We start from the raw sequence: 13,716 nt of genomic DNA on the forward strand, positions 1-13,716 counted from the left end.
TTCAGGCCTGTCTGACAGAAGTGATTGTTCCTGTAGTGCTCCCCTCCATATTGTAAGGAAATGTTACAGAATTAAGAATACAAAATACATATATACATAAAAAGCACTTCAGTTGGCATTTGTGCAACATTCTTCTTTTCTTGTTAACTATAAGCAGTTCTTCCCCCAGCCAAGAAGAAAGTATCTGATGCACAATCTCAGAAGTCTACCAGCAAGAGGTCATCTCGGGATGAAACCAAGAGAAAAAAAAGGTGAGACCCCTAAAAGGAAGAATTCCACTTCAAATATTCCTATGCAAGAATTTACCTAAACTTTGTATATTTATTGAAAGATTCTTACTGTTTGTTTGTATAACCTTCTTTCCATCTACTGCTTATCACTTGGAATTTCTTACCTGTTTATGTCCACATGATCAGCTTTGTGGGGTTTTTTCCCCCAGATTTTGGCTGGGAAAATATTATTCTTTTTCTCCTTCATCTGCTGCCTTTTTGTATTTTGAAGTTATTGAAATATAGACTTACCCTTAAGTCAAAGTGGCTTAATTTTCAGGTATGTCTAAATAGTTTGTCTTTAGTTTAGTCCACAGATTGGTGAAATGAACTACTGTAATAGTGAAAACAACAAATAATTTTTGAACAACTGAGAGTTTAGAAGAGAATTCTGAGAATCTTTTTCTATCAAAATACTATCTTGATGTTGTCATGGTTTGGGAATAGTGTTCCCAATTTTGTGCTCCTAGCAAAACACTCCAAACCCTGTGCTGCTTGCTCACTCCCCTTTCCCTGCAGCAGCTGGAGGGGAAAATTGGAGGCACAGAAGGTGAAGATAAAGTTGAATAAGAACAATTTATTAGAAATAGCAATGAGATAAAAAAAAAAAAACTAATAGTGACAGCAGCAATGTTAAGAGAAAAGCGTACAAGAGAGGCAAGTAATTCACATGTGAATGCTCACCATGAGGAAACCCCTGAGACTGCCACCACATTCCCCAACAGCAGGGACCTTTCCAGCCACCCCCACAATGATGAGAGGTAGAGAATAACCTCCATGTCCTGGCCATACCCTCTCCTGGCTGCTGCAGAAATTAACTCTGTCCTGGCCAGAACCAGGGCACACAGAATACTAGTTCTAGAGTTAGGTTTTATCTCATTTTTCTTCAGTTTCATGTCTGTCGTAAGACTGACAAGCTCAAATCATCAGCCAGAGAAGAAAAACACTTGTGGATAGTTTCAAATGAATGTTTTTCCTTTCTAGTGAAAAAGGCAGAAAATCTCTTACCAAGGATGAGAGATTCCAGATATTTGGAAAGAAGGCTATGAATTCTGAGTAAGTCGTACATTTCCAGAACAGGAAGTTAATCTATAAAAACCCTCTATATATGTGTCTGTCTGTCTGTCTGTCTGTCAATCTATCATTGTGACTTACAGAGTTCACCATTGAATTTTGAATTTAGCCTTGGTATTTATAGGTCAAAGTACTTCTAGAACAGTTCCTTTTTGCAGTGTACTAATAGTAAAGATGTAAGGCATCTGGTTCATTCTGTCTGATGTCTGACGTGGGGATCTTATTGGAGCCCATTTTGTACTTTTATAAGTGGGTGGGGAATGTAAAATAGCCTCTCTTTGTTATTTTCACACCTAAGAAGACAAATACATTTTATATCTTTATTCTTGGACTCAGTATTCCATTAATGGGAATAAAAAAGGTTCCATTCTCCTTCTCTAAGAAAATTATATATTGTTTCTTCATATGTGCAGCTGTAGACTATAGAACTGAGATATTTTGTACATGCCATGCAAAACCATTCAAATTAATGCTTAAGATGTTTAAGTGCTTGGGAATTTTATTCCATACTGTGTTTCAAAATAATTCAAGTAAACAGCTAGACCCACCTTGAAATATTTTTGCTTTATCTAAAAGGCATGGTAAGCTCTTTAGGCACAGGAATTTGGCTAAGATTGCTTTTTTGTGACAGTGACATGGCAGTGCTCTCCACTGAGCAATTACTATAGCCCCTTGTCCTGGCTGCATCTGAAGAGAATCTCTGCTAATGTGGGGGAAGGTTCTTAGGCATTCTGAACGTGGCTTTGTATATGCTCTGAAAAATGTACTAAAATTAACCTGAACAAAATACATGAAAAACAGTGAATACTGCCAGTGTGATTATTTAGCAGTGTGATATGTTTAAATTTTTAAATTTTTTTTTGGTTTTCAGTACTTTTAAAGGGATTATTATGAATATTCTCTGGAATGGTAACAGCACCTTGCTCTGCCTTGGTGAGGTAAGGAAATGTCATGTTCTTTAGTCAGTTCTGCTTTCATAGGTGTACTCCTGTGTCAGAGAAATTATTTGCTTCTTTCAATATTTGGTAGACTGCCCAGAAATTTTCCTTTCTTCTCCTACTGTTATTTACCTAGATGTGATGTGTTTAAATGTGTTACCAACATTTTTCTGGTTTATCTTTCCCTTCTGCAGGAGTTCTATGGAGACAAGAAGAATCCTTACTTGGGAATGCTTGAAGATCTGCCAGATACATTTGAACATTTGGCAGAAATGCTCAGAGTGAAACTACTGTCATACCAAAGGCAGACAGATGATTACTATGATTTCTGTCTCAGAGGTAAATTCATTCAGTTAAGGCTTGCATTTTCATGTGTATGTAATTTTTCATGTGTATGTAAGGTGAATATTGCAGTGACCAAGAATTACATTGTTGTCATAATGCATCACACTCAGTGGAAAAACTCCAGTTGGCTTTACTGGAAATTGAGCCAATATTCTTTTTGTAAGTATTATCACCTAGAAAAGTGTAGCAGAGGGGCACTTGACTAAGTTAAAAGACCTATACCAAGTCACATCTTTGAGCAAGTGTACGTTTCTCAAAGCATTGCATCTAAAAAAAGGAATGTCAGGGACACAATCTCTGTGAGAGAAAATTCCAGGCTGTTTGTGTCACATGCACACCCTGTCTTTTCCAAAAAGAATTTCGGGATCAGCTGAAGTGGTTTGAGGAGGAGCTCTCTTCTGTTTCCCAACTGGTCGTGGAAAGTCTTTTAAAAGAGCATGAGCAGAAACTCAGCTCTTTTACTGGTCATATTCAGCATCTCTTCAACAGACAGCTGAAAGATTGGGAGGATGTGAAGGTATGTATCATGGACATGCTGGAATGCTTTGTAGTGTAACCCATGGTAAGTGCATCAGATTGATAAAATTCTCTTTTTCTCATGCTCACTGTTTGCTTCATCACTCTCTGCTGAGCTGACCACAGATACAGTTTTCTGTGTTTGCAGTTAGTCTGCTTAGTTCTCCTGGAAGCTTTGGATTTTGTGGAACTCCGTCCCTTCTCTCCCAGCTTCCAGCACTGGGCTGCCTCTTTCTAATCTGCTCGGCTCTGCCTGTCATCTTACACTTGGATTGTCAACTCTGTGTGGGCTGTGACCTTGGAGTATGGCCTGACAGCTCCTACTGCATGGGTGCACTCCTTTGTAAGAGCTGTGATGTTGGGATAATGAAATACTATATTTACCATCATTCATAAAAGAGGCATGTTTTGTCAAGTAATATCAGAACCGAGAACAGAATCACAATGGAGATCACACAGAAAATGCTACATGTTTTGAGATTGTGTCTGGGTATTAAAAATCAGGTAAAAAATTACAAATATAGACACATAAAAATACTTTACTTACCATGTGGTGGAAAAGATGATTTTTTTGTTGCAAATGAATCCCAAAGTGAGACCAGAGGCCAGCAGAGAGGCAGTCTGGTGCATATTGCACTGCAAAGCTTATACCCAGACAGCCAAGAAGTAGCTCCGTTTTCCTTGTCTTTTTGCATACCTGTATAGAAAATGTTTGTGGTTTACTTCTTCCTTTTTATGACTCACAGTATATTCTTTACTGAAGGCATTTCTTTCTTACATGCTTGCTTAAAGACCATGCACCGGAGAAAATTGCATTACTCCCTAGGACACCCAAATAACTCCCTTCAGCTGGAGGCTTTGTGCCAAGAGGAGATAAAAAGGCAAAAAGATCAAACTGATGGTGTTCACCTCAACACAAAGATGCTGCAGGTAATTGTAAAGCCCTTGCTTAATGTGAACTTAAATGTTGCAATTAGCAAGGAGGGTGTATTTTCTATACATTTTTCCTCCCCATGCAAAGGAAACTTGAATTTTTTTTCAGTTTTAAGCAGTCCTGTTCATATATTGCTAAACTCTTAAGTGATGTATTGTCAGCATTATATCAATATATACATAAATATATCTGCACACACACAGCTGCTTAGATATATTGTGGAACTTACTGATATTTTATATCATGGAGCTTACTGATATTTTGGAACTTACTGATTGTGGAACTTACTGATATTTTATATCATGGAACTTACTGATATTTTGGAACTTACTGATTGTGGAACTTACTGATATTTTACATCATTCATAGAATATACTGGCTGTGAGCTTAATGGTAGGTAGGAGTATTGGCTGTGATGGTGACATCCTCTGGTTAGGTCTCTTAAATGCCTGGAAGGGTTTTTTCTCTGTGCATTTCATTAGTGCAAGTAATGACACTTTTGTACATAAGATTAAGAACTGAAATAAGCTGAATTTACAGGAGATTCAGGAGTCAAAATACTTTTTCCCCTTCGCCCCTGGGTTAACTGAAGGTTGGTTCCACAGCATTAAAGCCTGTTGTTTAGTTCTCTCAGGCCACTTACTCCAAATTCTACACTGTCTGCAGAGTACTGGTGTTTTTAATTCCATAGTATCTCCTTCTACTCCTAGCATACAGACACAGAAACACAAATACCCTGCTTGAGAGTAACACCTGGGCTAAGCACTTCCACCCAAAGTACCTGAATTCCAGAATGATCTTCTCTTTGGCTGGTTTTATCATGTTTAACCCAAATGTGTAACAACTAGGTACCTATTCTCAAAACTCTACAGTTTTTTGATCTTTAGATAATCAGGCAATGCTAAGAATACTGCAGAGACACTTTAAAACCCTTTTACGTGGAACTTTGAGCCTTATGTCTGTTACCTGCAGCTGCTGCAGAATGCCAGGGTTTGATATTTGTGTAGTCTTTCAGAGCCAAGTTAAAAGGAGAGGAGATCCAGCGATCAAAGGACTTCCTCTCACTTGTCTCCAATGTTGCAACAGGATTGTGCTGCTGAGTGTGCTCAGAGCTTTTTTTCTGCACTGGCTGCCCTCACTGAAAAGCTCCTGTTGGAACTAGATGAAACCATCACTGTTGATGATGTAAAAGTAGCAGGTAAGAAAAGAAAAGATTGCTTGTTCAGGCCTCCTCTCCCTTGGCAAAAATTGCAGCAGTCTGTCCCTAGGAAGAGGAGGTTTAGATATTTAGGATTATTTGATTTAAATTACAAGATTTGCATAAAAAACATGCAAAGCTATTTCTTGAGTGTGAAGAGCATTGAGCTGCACAATTACTCCAAAACAGTTGTATTCCTGACATTGTTTTGTTTCTGCTGAGCATATCTTCTGTTACCTCCCAGGAACTGAAATACCCACTGAGAAGATGCCAACTTTAATGTGCCGTAAACAATCTGAACTTCCTCTAGGAACCTCCAAAGTTCAACAGTTAGTCAAACGAGGAAGGAGGTAGTATTTGGAGATACTGAACACTGTTCTGTCTAATTCCTCTGCTCTGAACTGATAACAAGCCCTGTCCTTATAGTTTTTTTGCTACACTTGTTGAAACTGCAGCTCATCATTAGTAATGTCATTGAACTAGGAATTGAGGTAGTTTGGGTGGGTAATGATTTTAAAGAAAGAATTGCAATGGATCCAAATAAAAGTGAATTACATCTAGTATTGTAAATCGATACCATGCCACTGCTATTGCTATGCCACTTGTTTTCCACTAGGTATAAATTCAATACATTCAGATCTGTGAATAGTCTGTGTATTGTCATTCAGAAGAAATGAATTCTATACTGAGGAGAAATCCTTATGCTTTAGAAGAACAGCTAGTTGTACTAAACAAAGATGTTTTTAGGGTAAACCTTTTGTGGGGAAAAAAATAACATTGATCTGGCACCTTACTCCAAGTAACGTGAATTAGTATGATCTGTTCTCTTTTCTAACTTCTTTCCTCATGAGTTTGTTTTGGTTGGTTTGGTTTTTTATAGGTCTTGGCCAGGAATACCCGAGACTACTGTTCCTGACACTCCAGACTATACTCTGTGCAGAGGAACTGCATCAGTTTCAACAGCTAAGACTACCCTGGGCCATCTGGCAGTGGTGGATGCAAGACAAGCTGCGTATAAGGTCAGTCTGTGGGGAAGGACTCTTGAGTGGGCTGCTGCTGTTGTGGGTTTGGTTTTTTAAGAGGACAATTACAGAATCTTAGTTGTGTCTGTAAGTTTCTAAAGTACACAGTGTTTGCTGATCTTAAGGCCCTGTTATCTGTGAAGGAATCCTTTCTCATGTCCTATTCCTTGTGATGCTGTCAGAAGCAGACAGGGTTGGTTCTTCATGGAGTCTTCTCATTCAGAGACATGACAAAGGGGAATTGTTTCAGCAGAAAAGCATGGATGGTGTCAGAAACAGGACACTGCATTTTGGAAGTATCATAGTTCCAAAACCAGCTGTGCCCCAGTGCCATTCCAGTCCTGCTTGTTTTCACTCACCTTTCTTTCTGAAGCCTTTAGCTCCAGCCTTAGATCACAAAAGCTGAGTTTCCCATAAAAGATGAAGAGCTAGAAAATATTTCATATCTATCTTATATACACAACTATCACAGATGACTGTTTCCACCATCAAAATAATCACTCTTTCTTCACTGAGTCTGTTAAAAGAATGCAGACAACTCTGCCTCTGTCTGGCACAGACAATGGCTCCCAAAACAGCAGTGCTCAGCAGTTAGGAGAACATTTTCATGTTAAATCACTTGGAGGTGTCTTTATGCATCTGACCTGGAAGTACTAAATTAACTTTTTAAAAATACCTGGTTTTAATAGGGGAATGTAAAATATACTGTGAATGATGGCAAATGCCATCAAAACTATCAATTTGCATGTGTGTTTTATGTATCTAGTTCTGGTGCCCAGGAGCCTGATTACAGTACAGATTTGAAGGGAATGTGGTTGTTTGGATACAAATGGTTGGATAAAAGGATTGGATATAGAATGCAGGCACACCACAGGAGTATTTTCCTACATGTATGCTGCATTAAAAATACAGTACTTCATGTTTTGGAGCATGGACTCTTTAAGAATAATTAAGTGCCTTGAGGTTTTTATGGTTGTCAACAAGTTTCTGTCTAGAGGAAAATACTTTTTAGCAGTTTTGTAATAGTTCAGTTCATACTTTTGAGTTTAAAAGTTCCAGCAAGAGCCTGAATGCATCCTGTGTTGTCTTGAGAAGGCATCTCCTTACTCTTAGGAACTAATGGAAGGGAGATGAAGGTCTTGCATTTTAGCAAAATTTAAATATTGCTGATAATTCAATTTCAGAAGTCTTTAAAAGGAACACAGAAGGAACACAGCTAATAGTTAATTATTCATATAGTTCTGTTGTCAAAGGCAAAAATAAGTGGCCTCTATGCAGTCTTCTGACACAATGGATCAGGACCTGGATTTAGGCAAATAAAATTATATTTCATCACTACTAATTTTGTCCTTAATTGTGGGGTTTTTTGCACAGAAATACAAAAGTAAAGTTGAACAGCTGTTTGCCCAGATCAAGGAAGAAAGTGCAGCTCAGCTGCTGGCAATTCAGCGTTGGAGTGATTGGTGGCAAGAATCTGTCCGGAAGATAAAGAGACTCTACATCTGAGATCAGGCAAATTTTGCTGAGCTTTGCTGGTGTAAATTCACAAATTTGTATGAATGTCACTGATATTTTTTCTTTTATTAATCTGTTGCATTGAAAGAAGCTACATTTTGCCTTTTTGTTTGTTTTACCATGTTACCACTCGTTTCCTCATATGCAGTCTTAAGACTACTATTACACTCATCTTTACATAACCACCTGGTTTGGCTTACAGTATCATCTGTTACCATTCACATGTGTTTGTGCACATGAACCATTTGTGCAAGGGCACTTAATGCAAATCTATTAGCAGAGTTTACAGGATTTTGTTGCAGTTTTGCCCCTGAGAGCTGGTTTGGTCTGAAAACTCCCCAAGGCATGAATGAGAACTATCCCTAACTGAGCACCCTTGCATCAAGGCCCCTGTACCCAAGCACCTCTGCACAGAGACCTCTGATCGGAGATGACCAGCCTGAAAAAGACACACATTTTATGCTGTCTTGGTTCAACAAGCTTTCACTTGCCTACCCTTCCCATTCCTGGCCTTGCCTCTCCTACCTTGTGTTGCCTACCTTTGCCTACCACTTTCTTTCATTGCCATGCCTTTCCTCCCCCTCCATTGTCTTGCCTTATCTATGCCTCTCTTGCCTTTCCTTCCCTTCCCCTTCTTTGCCCTGCCCCTCTGTTACCCCTTACTTTCCTTGCCATGCTTTGCTCCTCCCTTGCCCCATTCTTTCCCCTCCCTTTTCCCTTTCCCTGCCTTATATTGACTTGTCTTTCCTATGCCACTCCCTTGCCTGGCCTTGCCTTTCTTTACCATTCCCCTCTGACTAACCCCTCCTTGCCTTTCCCTGCCTCCATCTTGCCTCTCCCTTGCCTTGCCCATCTTGTGTTTTCTCACCTTGCTTCTCCATTGTGTTGCCTTTCTTTTCCTTCCTTGCATTGCTTTCCCTTGCCCCCTGCTTTGTCCCTTCCTTATCTTGCCCCTCCCTTGCCTTGTCCCTTCCTTATCTGGCCCTCCATTTCTTTTCCTTCCCCATCCTTTCCTTGCCTTGCCTACATGTCCCTTGCCTTGCCTATCCCTCCCTTGACTTTCAGCATGGAAATGCAAGGGAGGGGCAGGAAAGGAAAGGGAAGACAATGGAGGGGTAGGCAAGGCAATACAGGAGAGGTGTGGGGAAGGCTCCACTACCTCCTTGGACAGCCCATTCCAATATCTAATCACCCTTTCTGAGAAGAATTTCCTCCTAATTAACAACCTAAGCCTCCTCTGTCACAGTTTAAGGCTATGTCCCTTTGTCCTATCACGGCTTGCTTGGGAGTAGAGCCCAACACCCATCTGGCCACACTCTGCTGTCAGGGGGTTGTAGAGAGCATTAAGGTCACCCCTGAGCCTCCTCTTCTCCAGCTAAACAACCCCATCTCACTCAGCCACTCTTCCCAAGACATACGTGTCAGGCTCTTCATGAGTTTCACTGCCCTTCCCTGGACACGCTCCAGCCCCTCAAGGTCTCTCTGGCCACGAGGGCCAGAACTGGACACAGCACTCGAGGTCCCTCAGCAGTGCCAGCCCAGGGCACAGCCACTGCCCTGGGCCTGTGCCCACACAGGGCTGGCACAGCCCAGGGGCCACTGGCCTCTGCTCCACCTGGGCACACCTGGGCTCCTGTCCAGCCTCTGGCACCAGGACCCCCAGGGCCTTTCCCGACGGGGACTTTCAGTCACTCTGTCCCAGCCTGGAGCTGCAGGGGGTTATTGTGCACAAAGTGTAGGGATCTGGCACTTGGCCTTGTTGACCCTCACACCACTGGTGTTGGCCCATCAATCCAGCCTGTTTTGGGTGGTTTTCTATTCCCTGATCATCTGTTCTAGGCCCAGTAATGGTTGCTGTAGCTTTAAGGTGGGTCCAGGGGAGGGGGAGCCTTGGGGGTCTTTGATGGGCTTTATTCAAAGCCTCACTGCCCAGGCATCCATCATGCCATGCAGAATGGTTTACTTTTTTTGCTTAGCTAGCTTGGGTTTAGTTAGCTTAGGCAAGAAGTTGGTTTTCTTCCCTTTCCCTGGCCTTGGAGACAGCAGCAGCAATCCTTCAGTGGTTATTTCTTTAATTGGATGGTTTAATTGGTTTGGTTTTGGTTTTAGATCAGAGAGGACAATTGATGGGAGATGAACTGGCCAGGAACAAGTGGGAAGGCAAGGGGCTGCTCCATGCCAGCCCCAGGCCTCAGAAAAACCCAGGGAACAAGAGAAAGAACACCAAATCCACCAGCTTCATCTGCTGTGAAGAGGAAACTCACCCAAGATATTTACCAGATTCTCACCTGTTTTACCCAAGCTGCTGCATGAACCCTTTGGGATTTTTTCCATTCCCTGAGACAGGGACACCACAATTTTTGTTCTCCCCATCACATTGTGGCCAACATTGTGGTTTTTTTTTTTTTCTTTCCCTGGCATTTGGTTTTCCTTTTGTTCCAGTGTGGGTGTGTGTATGGGGGAAGGGGAGGATAAGCTCTGACAATTCAATATTCAGCATTTATTCTGTTTTTGTCCCCTGTGCTGTGCTGTGCTGTGTGGGCCCTCTGTCAAGGCCCCTGGACATGAACGCCGGCCCTTTTTCCTGTAAAACAAAACTCACCCCACCCATGTGTTGATGCCAGTATGGAAGAGGTGTTTGGCACTGCCAGGGCAGCCCGAGTTGTAGGCAGTAGCAGGTTGTGTGTGTGGTACGGGGTAGGTCACAAATCACTGTTGCCTCATTTTCTATTTGTGAGCTACCATGAACTAATATTTTCTATAAAGTAACCGCTTTGCCTCTATTCCAAACTTGCTTTTTTGCTGCCAATTATTATTCCCAGCTGTGTGTAGTGTTTTATCACCTTATTGAATTACATCCTCTTTAGTTCAGTTATTTGTTCCCACTCATCATGATTTGTTCAATTCCAATTAGATCTTCCAAAATTATTTCAGTGCTCACCTGGACAGGATATCCTCCACAAATATGAGAAAAAGATTCCATATCCTATTCCCTCACAGAAGCTGTTCAGGACTGGGAATGGAAGCATCTGGAGGACTAACTGCAAAATTAACTTGATACTACTTCTGAGTGCCATTTTCTAAGCATTTCAACCAAGTTTTGTATAGCCAATGCTGATCCTGCTTAGGAGACTATTAGCTGATATCTGTCAGCTAATTGTCAGAAGCCTTGCTGCAGTCAAGAGTCCATAATTTGGTTTTGAGATGTTATTGTTGATTGTTATTCATCTTATCATCCAAGGCCTTATAAATAATTTGCTTAATAATTTCTTCCAGTAATTTGGAAGATACAAAATTGTGTCTGATACAAAATAAAGCTGATTGGCCTCTGATTCTCATCCTTTTCTGCTTTATGGTAGGCACTGTTTGCTTTTTGCTGATCTGATGGAACCTCAGTATTTTTTCTGAGTTCTTGAAGGGAATTGCTAATGGTCTTCAGATTACTTAACCATTTTTCTAAATGTTTTGTCTAAAATTGCAGATGATTTTTGTAAGCATCTAAAATAAATCATTTCTTTCTGTAGTTCAGCTTGATCATTTGTTTTTATGGTAGTGGGTTTGGATGGTAGAATTAATTCTCTTCAGAGTGGCTGGTGTGGGGCTGTGTTTTGGATTTGGACTATTCTCTTCCCCTAAATCATCTGGTTACAACAGTTCTTTTCCGTTTTGCCATGATCCAAATATTGTCATTCATTCTGTACCTTATGTCTCCTTTTTCCTACCTAGGCTTCCTGAACAAACTCTCCATTTCCAATAACCAGTTATGGCCAATTATTCATAATTCTAGTATTGAATAAAATTACTTTCAGTTCCTGCTGTTTATTACCCACATTCATACACCAGTGTGCAGTGCCTGGGTACAGTGTCAGGGATACTCTCTTCTTATAATTTCTCTATTGCCATATTCTGTAAAATAATTTTCCTCCTCTCCCTGAATTCTTCTGCTTTCCCTATGCTTTTGTGGTTTATCTGAACCCGTGGTGGGATAAAAGTAATCTGGATGTAATTTAATTTACACCATTTACAGACAAATAGTAAGAATTCTTAAATGGGGAGCTGGCTAGAAAGTCTGGCTTTTCTTCTTTTTTTCCTGTGAAATGCTCTCCTTTGCCTGCTTGCCTTGCCAGCTTTGAGACAGGTTTTTTTCCGACAGTTCAGCTGAAAAAAGACCATGTAACAAACAAACCTCTCGACCCCAGTGACAAGAAAACAGCCTAAAATCAATGCCCACATGGGCAGTCTGGCTGTCCCAGGGGCAACAGGACGCAGCCCTCTGGCTTTTATGCTAAAGTTGCTTTATTGAAGGCTGTGACCTGACATTCCTTAAGATTTTGCTGAACTGCATCTGAAATGGGGAGATTATTATAGACAAGCTTTATAGATGCTGTGGGTAATTTAAGATAATTTGTTTCACACACAACCCGACAAGATAAGCCGTCGTAATTTAAACATTTTATTTAAACATAAACAATGGGGATATTTAATTAAGCATAGATATTTACTTTTAAAATATTTATTTAACCACACCAAACCACTGTCTATAAGCAAACACAATCTACCCCACTTGGCAAGACCAGGATACAAAATCTGAAGGCAAGCTTAATTCATTTTTTCCAAAGAGTGCCATGATTTATAGGTTGCTTCTATTGTCCTTCAGTTGCGGGTGAGAATTTTGACACGTTTCAGTGCCTGCTGGATGCTTTCTGACAGGTGAGAGAGAAGCATTTATCAAAATTGCATGGGCAGCAGCAAAGGGGAGGATTCTGCCCCTCTGCTCAGGTGAGACCTCACCTGCCTCCAGCTCTGCAGTCCCAGCAGAGGAAGAACACGGACCTGTGGGAGTATCCAGAGAAGGCACCAGGGTGATCAGGGGGATGAACACTTCTGCTGTGATAAAAGGCTGCCAGAGTTGGGATTGTTTAGCCTGGAAAAGAGAAGGCTTTGGGGTGAAGAGAAGGCATTGTGGCCTTTTAGTACCTGAAGGGAACTTAGAGGGAGAATTTATTACAACAGCATATAGTTACAAGACCCAGAAGAATTGCTCACCACTAGAGAGCAGGGTTAGATTAGATATTAGAAACAAATTTCTCCCTGTGAGAGTGGCGAGGCCCTGCCAGAGGTTGCCCAGAGAAGCTGTGGCTGCCCCATCCCCCGAAGTGTCCAAGGCCAGGCTGCACGTAGCTTCAAGGAACCTGCTCTAGTGGAGGGTGTCCCTGCCCATGGCACGAGGGTGGGATGAGACGTTCTTTCGGTCCCCTTCCAACCCAAACCATTCTATAATTCTGTGTCCCAGAGGGGGCACTCCCATGGGGCCGCACAAGACTTCAACACCACAGCAAGGCGGGCCGGGCCGGCCGCTCGCCCCCCGCACTCCCCGGGCAGCACAGAGCGGCGCGGGGCTGCCGGCGGGGCTGTCGCTGCCGGGAGCGGCCGCCGTCCCTCCTTCCCTCCCGCCCTCACGCCGTGTCAGCCGTGCGCGCGCACCCGCCCGCCCTCTCGCCGCCGGAATGTGGGCGACGCTGTCCCGGCCCTGAGGCGGCTGCGCGGCCCCGCCGGGCTGGAGGCAGCGGCAGCGCGGGGAGGACGGCCCGGCTGCACCGGTGAGAGAGCGCGACGCTGCCCCGGGCCTGCCCCGCCGGGGCCAGCCGAGCCGAGCGGGTGTCATGAGGGGAGCAGGCGGGGAGGTCGCGGCTCCCGCAGGAGAGGAGGGCCGGCGGGCCGGGCTGTGTGACGGGGGATAGCGCCCGCTGCCCTGAGGGGGCTCCTCCGCTGGCCCGGGCCCCCAGGGCGGCGGGGGCGCGGGGTGATGGCTCCGCTGGTTCGGGTTGTCTGTGCGTGTGGAGTTCCCCGGGCAGTGGCGCTCCGGGAGGAGAGGAGCTCGGGCGCAGTGCAGGGTGTGAAAAAT

General features: G+C 42.8%; 2 protein-coding genes and 1 long non-coding RNA gene across 4 annotated transcripts in view; 2 read left to right on the plus strand and 1 right to left on the minus strand.

Moving 5' to 3' along the window:
* CCDC180 (coiled-coil domain containing 180) overlaps positions 1 to 11,283 on the plus strand; it is a 31,365-nt gene extending 20,082 nt beyond the window's left edge. The window contains exons 29-39 of the mRNA XM_038145109.1: positions 170 to 251; positions 1,254 to 1,325; positions 2,215 to 2,281; positions 2,476 to 2,620; positions 2,983 to 3,143; positions 3,935 to 4,072; positions 5,163 to 5,274; positions 5,519 to 5,624; positions 6,155 to 6,293; positions 7,671 to 7,833; positions 9,921 to 11,283. Coding sequence (XP_038001037.1) covers positions 170 to 251; positions 1,254 to 1,325; positions 2,215 to 2,281; positions 2,476 to 2,620; positions 2,983 to 3,143; positions 3,935 to 4,072; positions 5,163 to 5,274; positions 5,519 to 5,624; positions 6,155 to 6,293; positions 7,671 to 7,802 — 1,154 coding nt within the window. The 3' untranslated portion in view covers positions 7,803 to 7,833; positions 9,921 to 11,283. The remainder of the gene's footprint in view (positions 1 to 169; positions 252 to 1,253; positions 1,326 to 2,214; positions 2,282 to 2,475; positions 2,621 to 2,982; positions 3,144 to 3,934; positions 4,073 to 5,162; positions 5,275 to 5,518; positions 5,625 to 6,154; positions 6,294 to 7,670; positions 7,834 to 9,920) is intronic.
* A 1,012-nt stretch (positions 11,284 to 12,295) lies between these two features.
* On the minus strand, positions 12,296 to 13,245 carry LOC119703933. Its single transcript, XR_005257795.1, has 3 exons — positions 12,858 to 13,245; positions 12,603 to 12,735; positions 12,296 to 12,514 (listed from the first exon to the last, which is right to left on the minus strand). It is a non-coding gene; the product is annotated as an uncharacterized LOC119703933 (long non-coding RNA).
* A 42-nt stretch (positions 13,246 to 13,287) lies between these two features.
* The window catches only part of RABGAP1L (RAB GTPase activating protein 1 like), a 227,785-nt gene continuing 227,356 nt past the window's right edge, over positions 13,288 to 13,716 (plus strand). For both annotated transcript variants that reach the window (XM_038144430.1, XM_038144433.1), the window contains exon 1: positions 13,288 to 13,411. The gene's annotated coding sequence lies outside the window, so the exon portion shown is untranslated. The remainder of the gene's footprint in view (positions 13,412 to 13,716) is intronic.

This window comes from Motacilla alba, chromosome 8, assembly GCF_015832195.1.
Source record: "Motacilla alba alba isolate MOTALB_02 chromosome 8, Motacilla_alba_V1.0_pri, whole genome shotgun sequence".
NCBI lineage: Eukaryota > Metazoa > Chordata > Aves > Passeriformes > Motacillidae > Motacilla > Motacilla alba.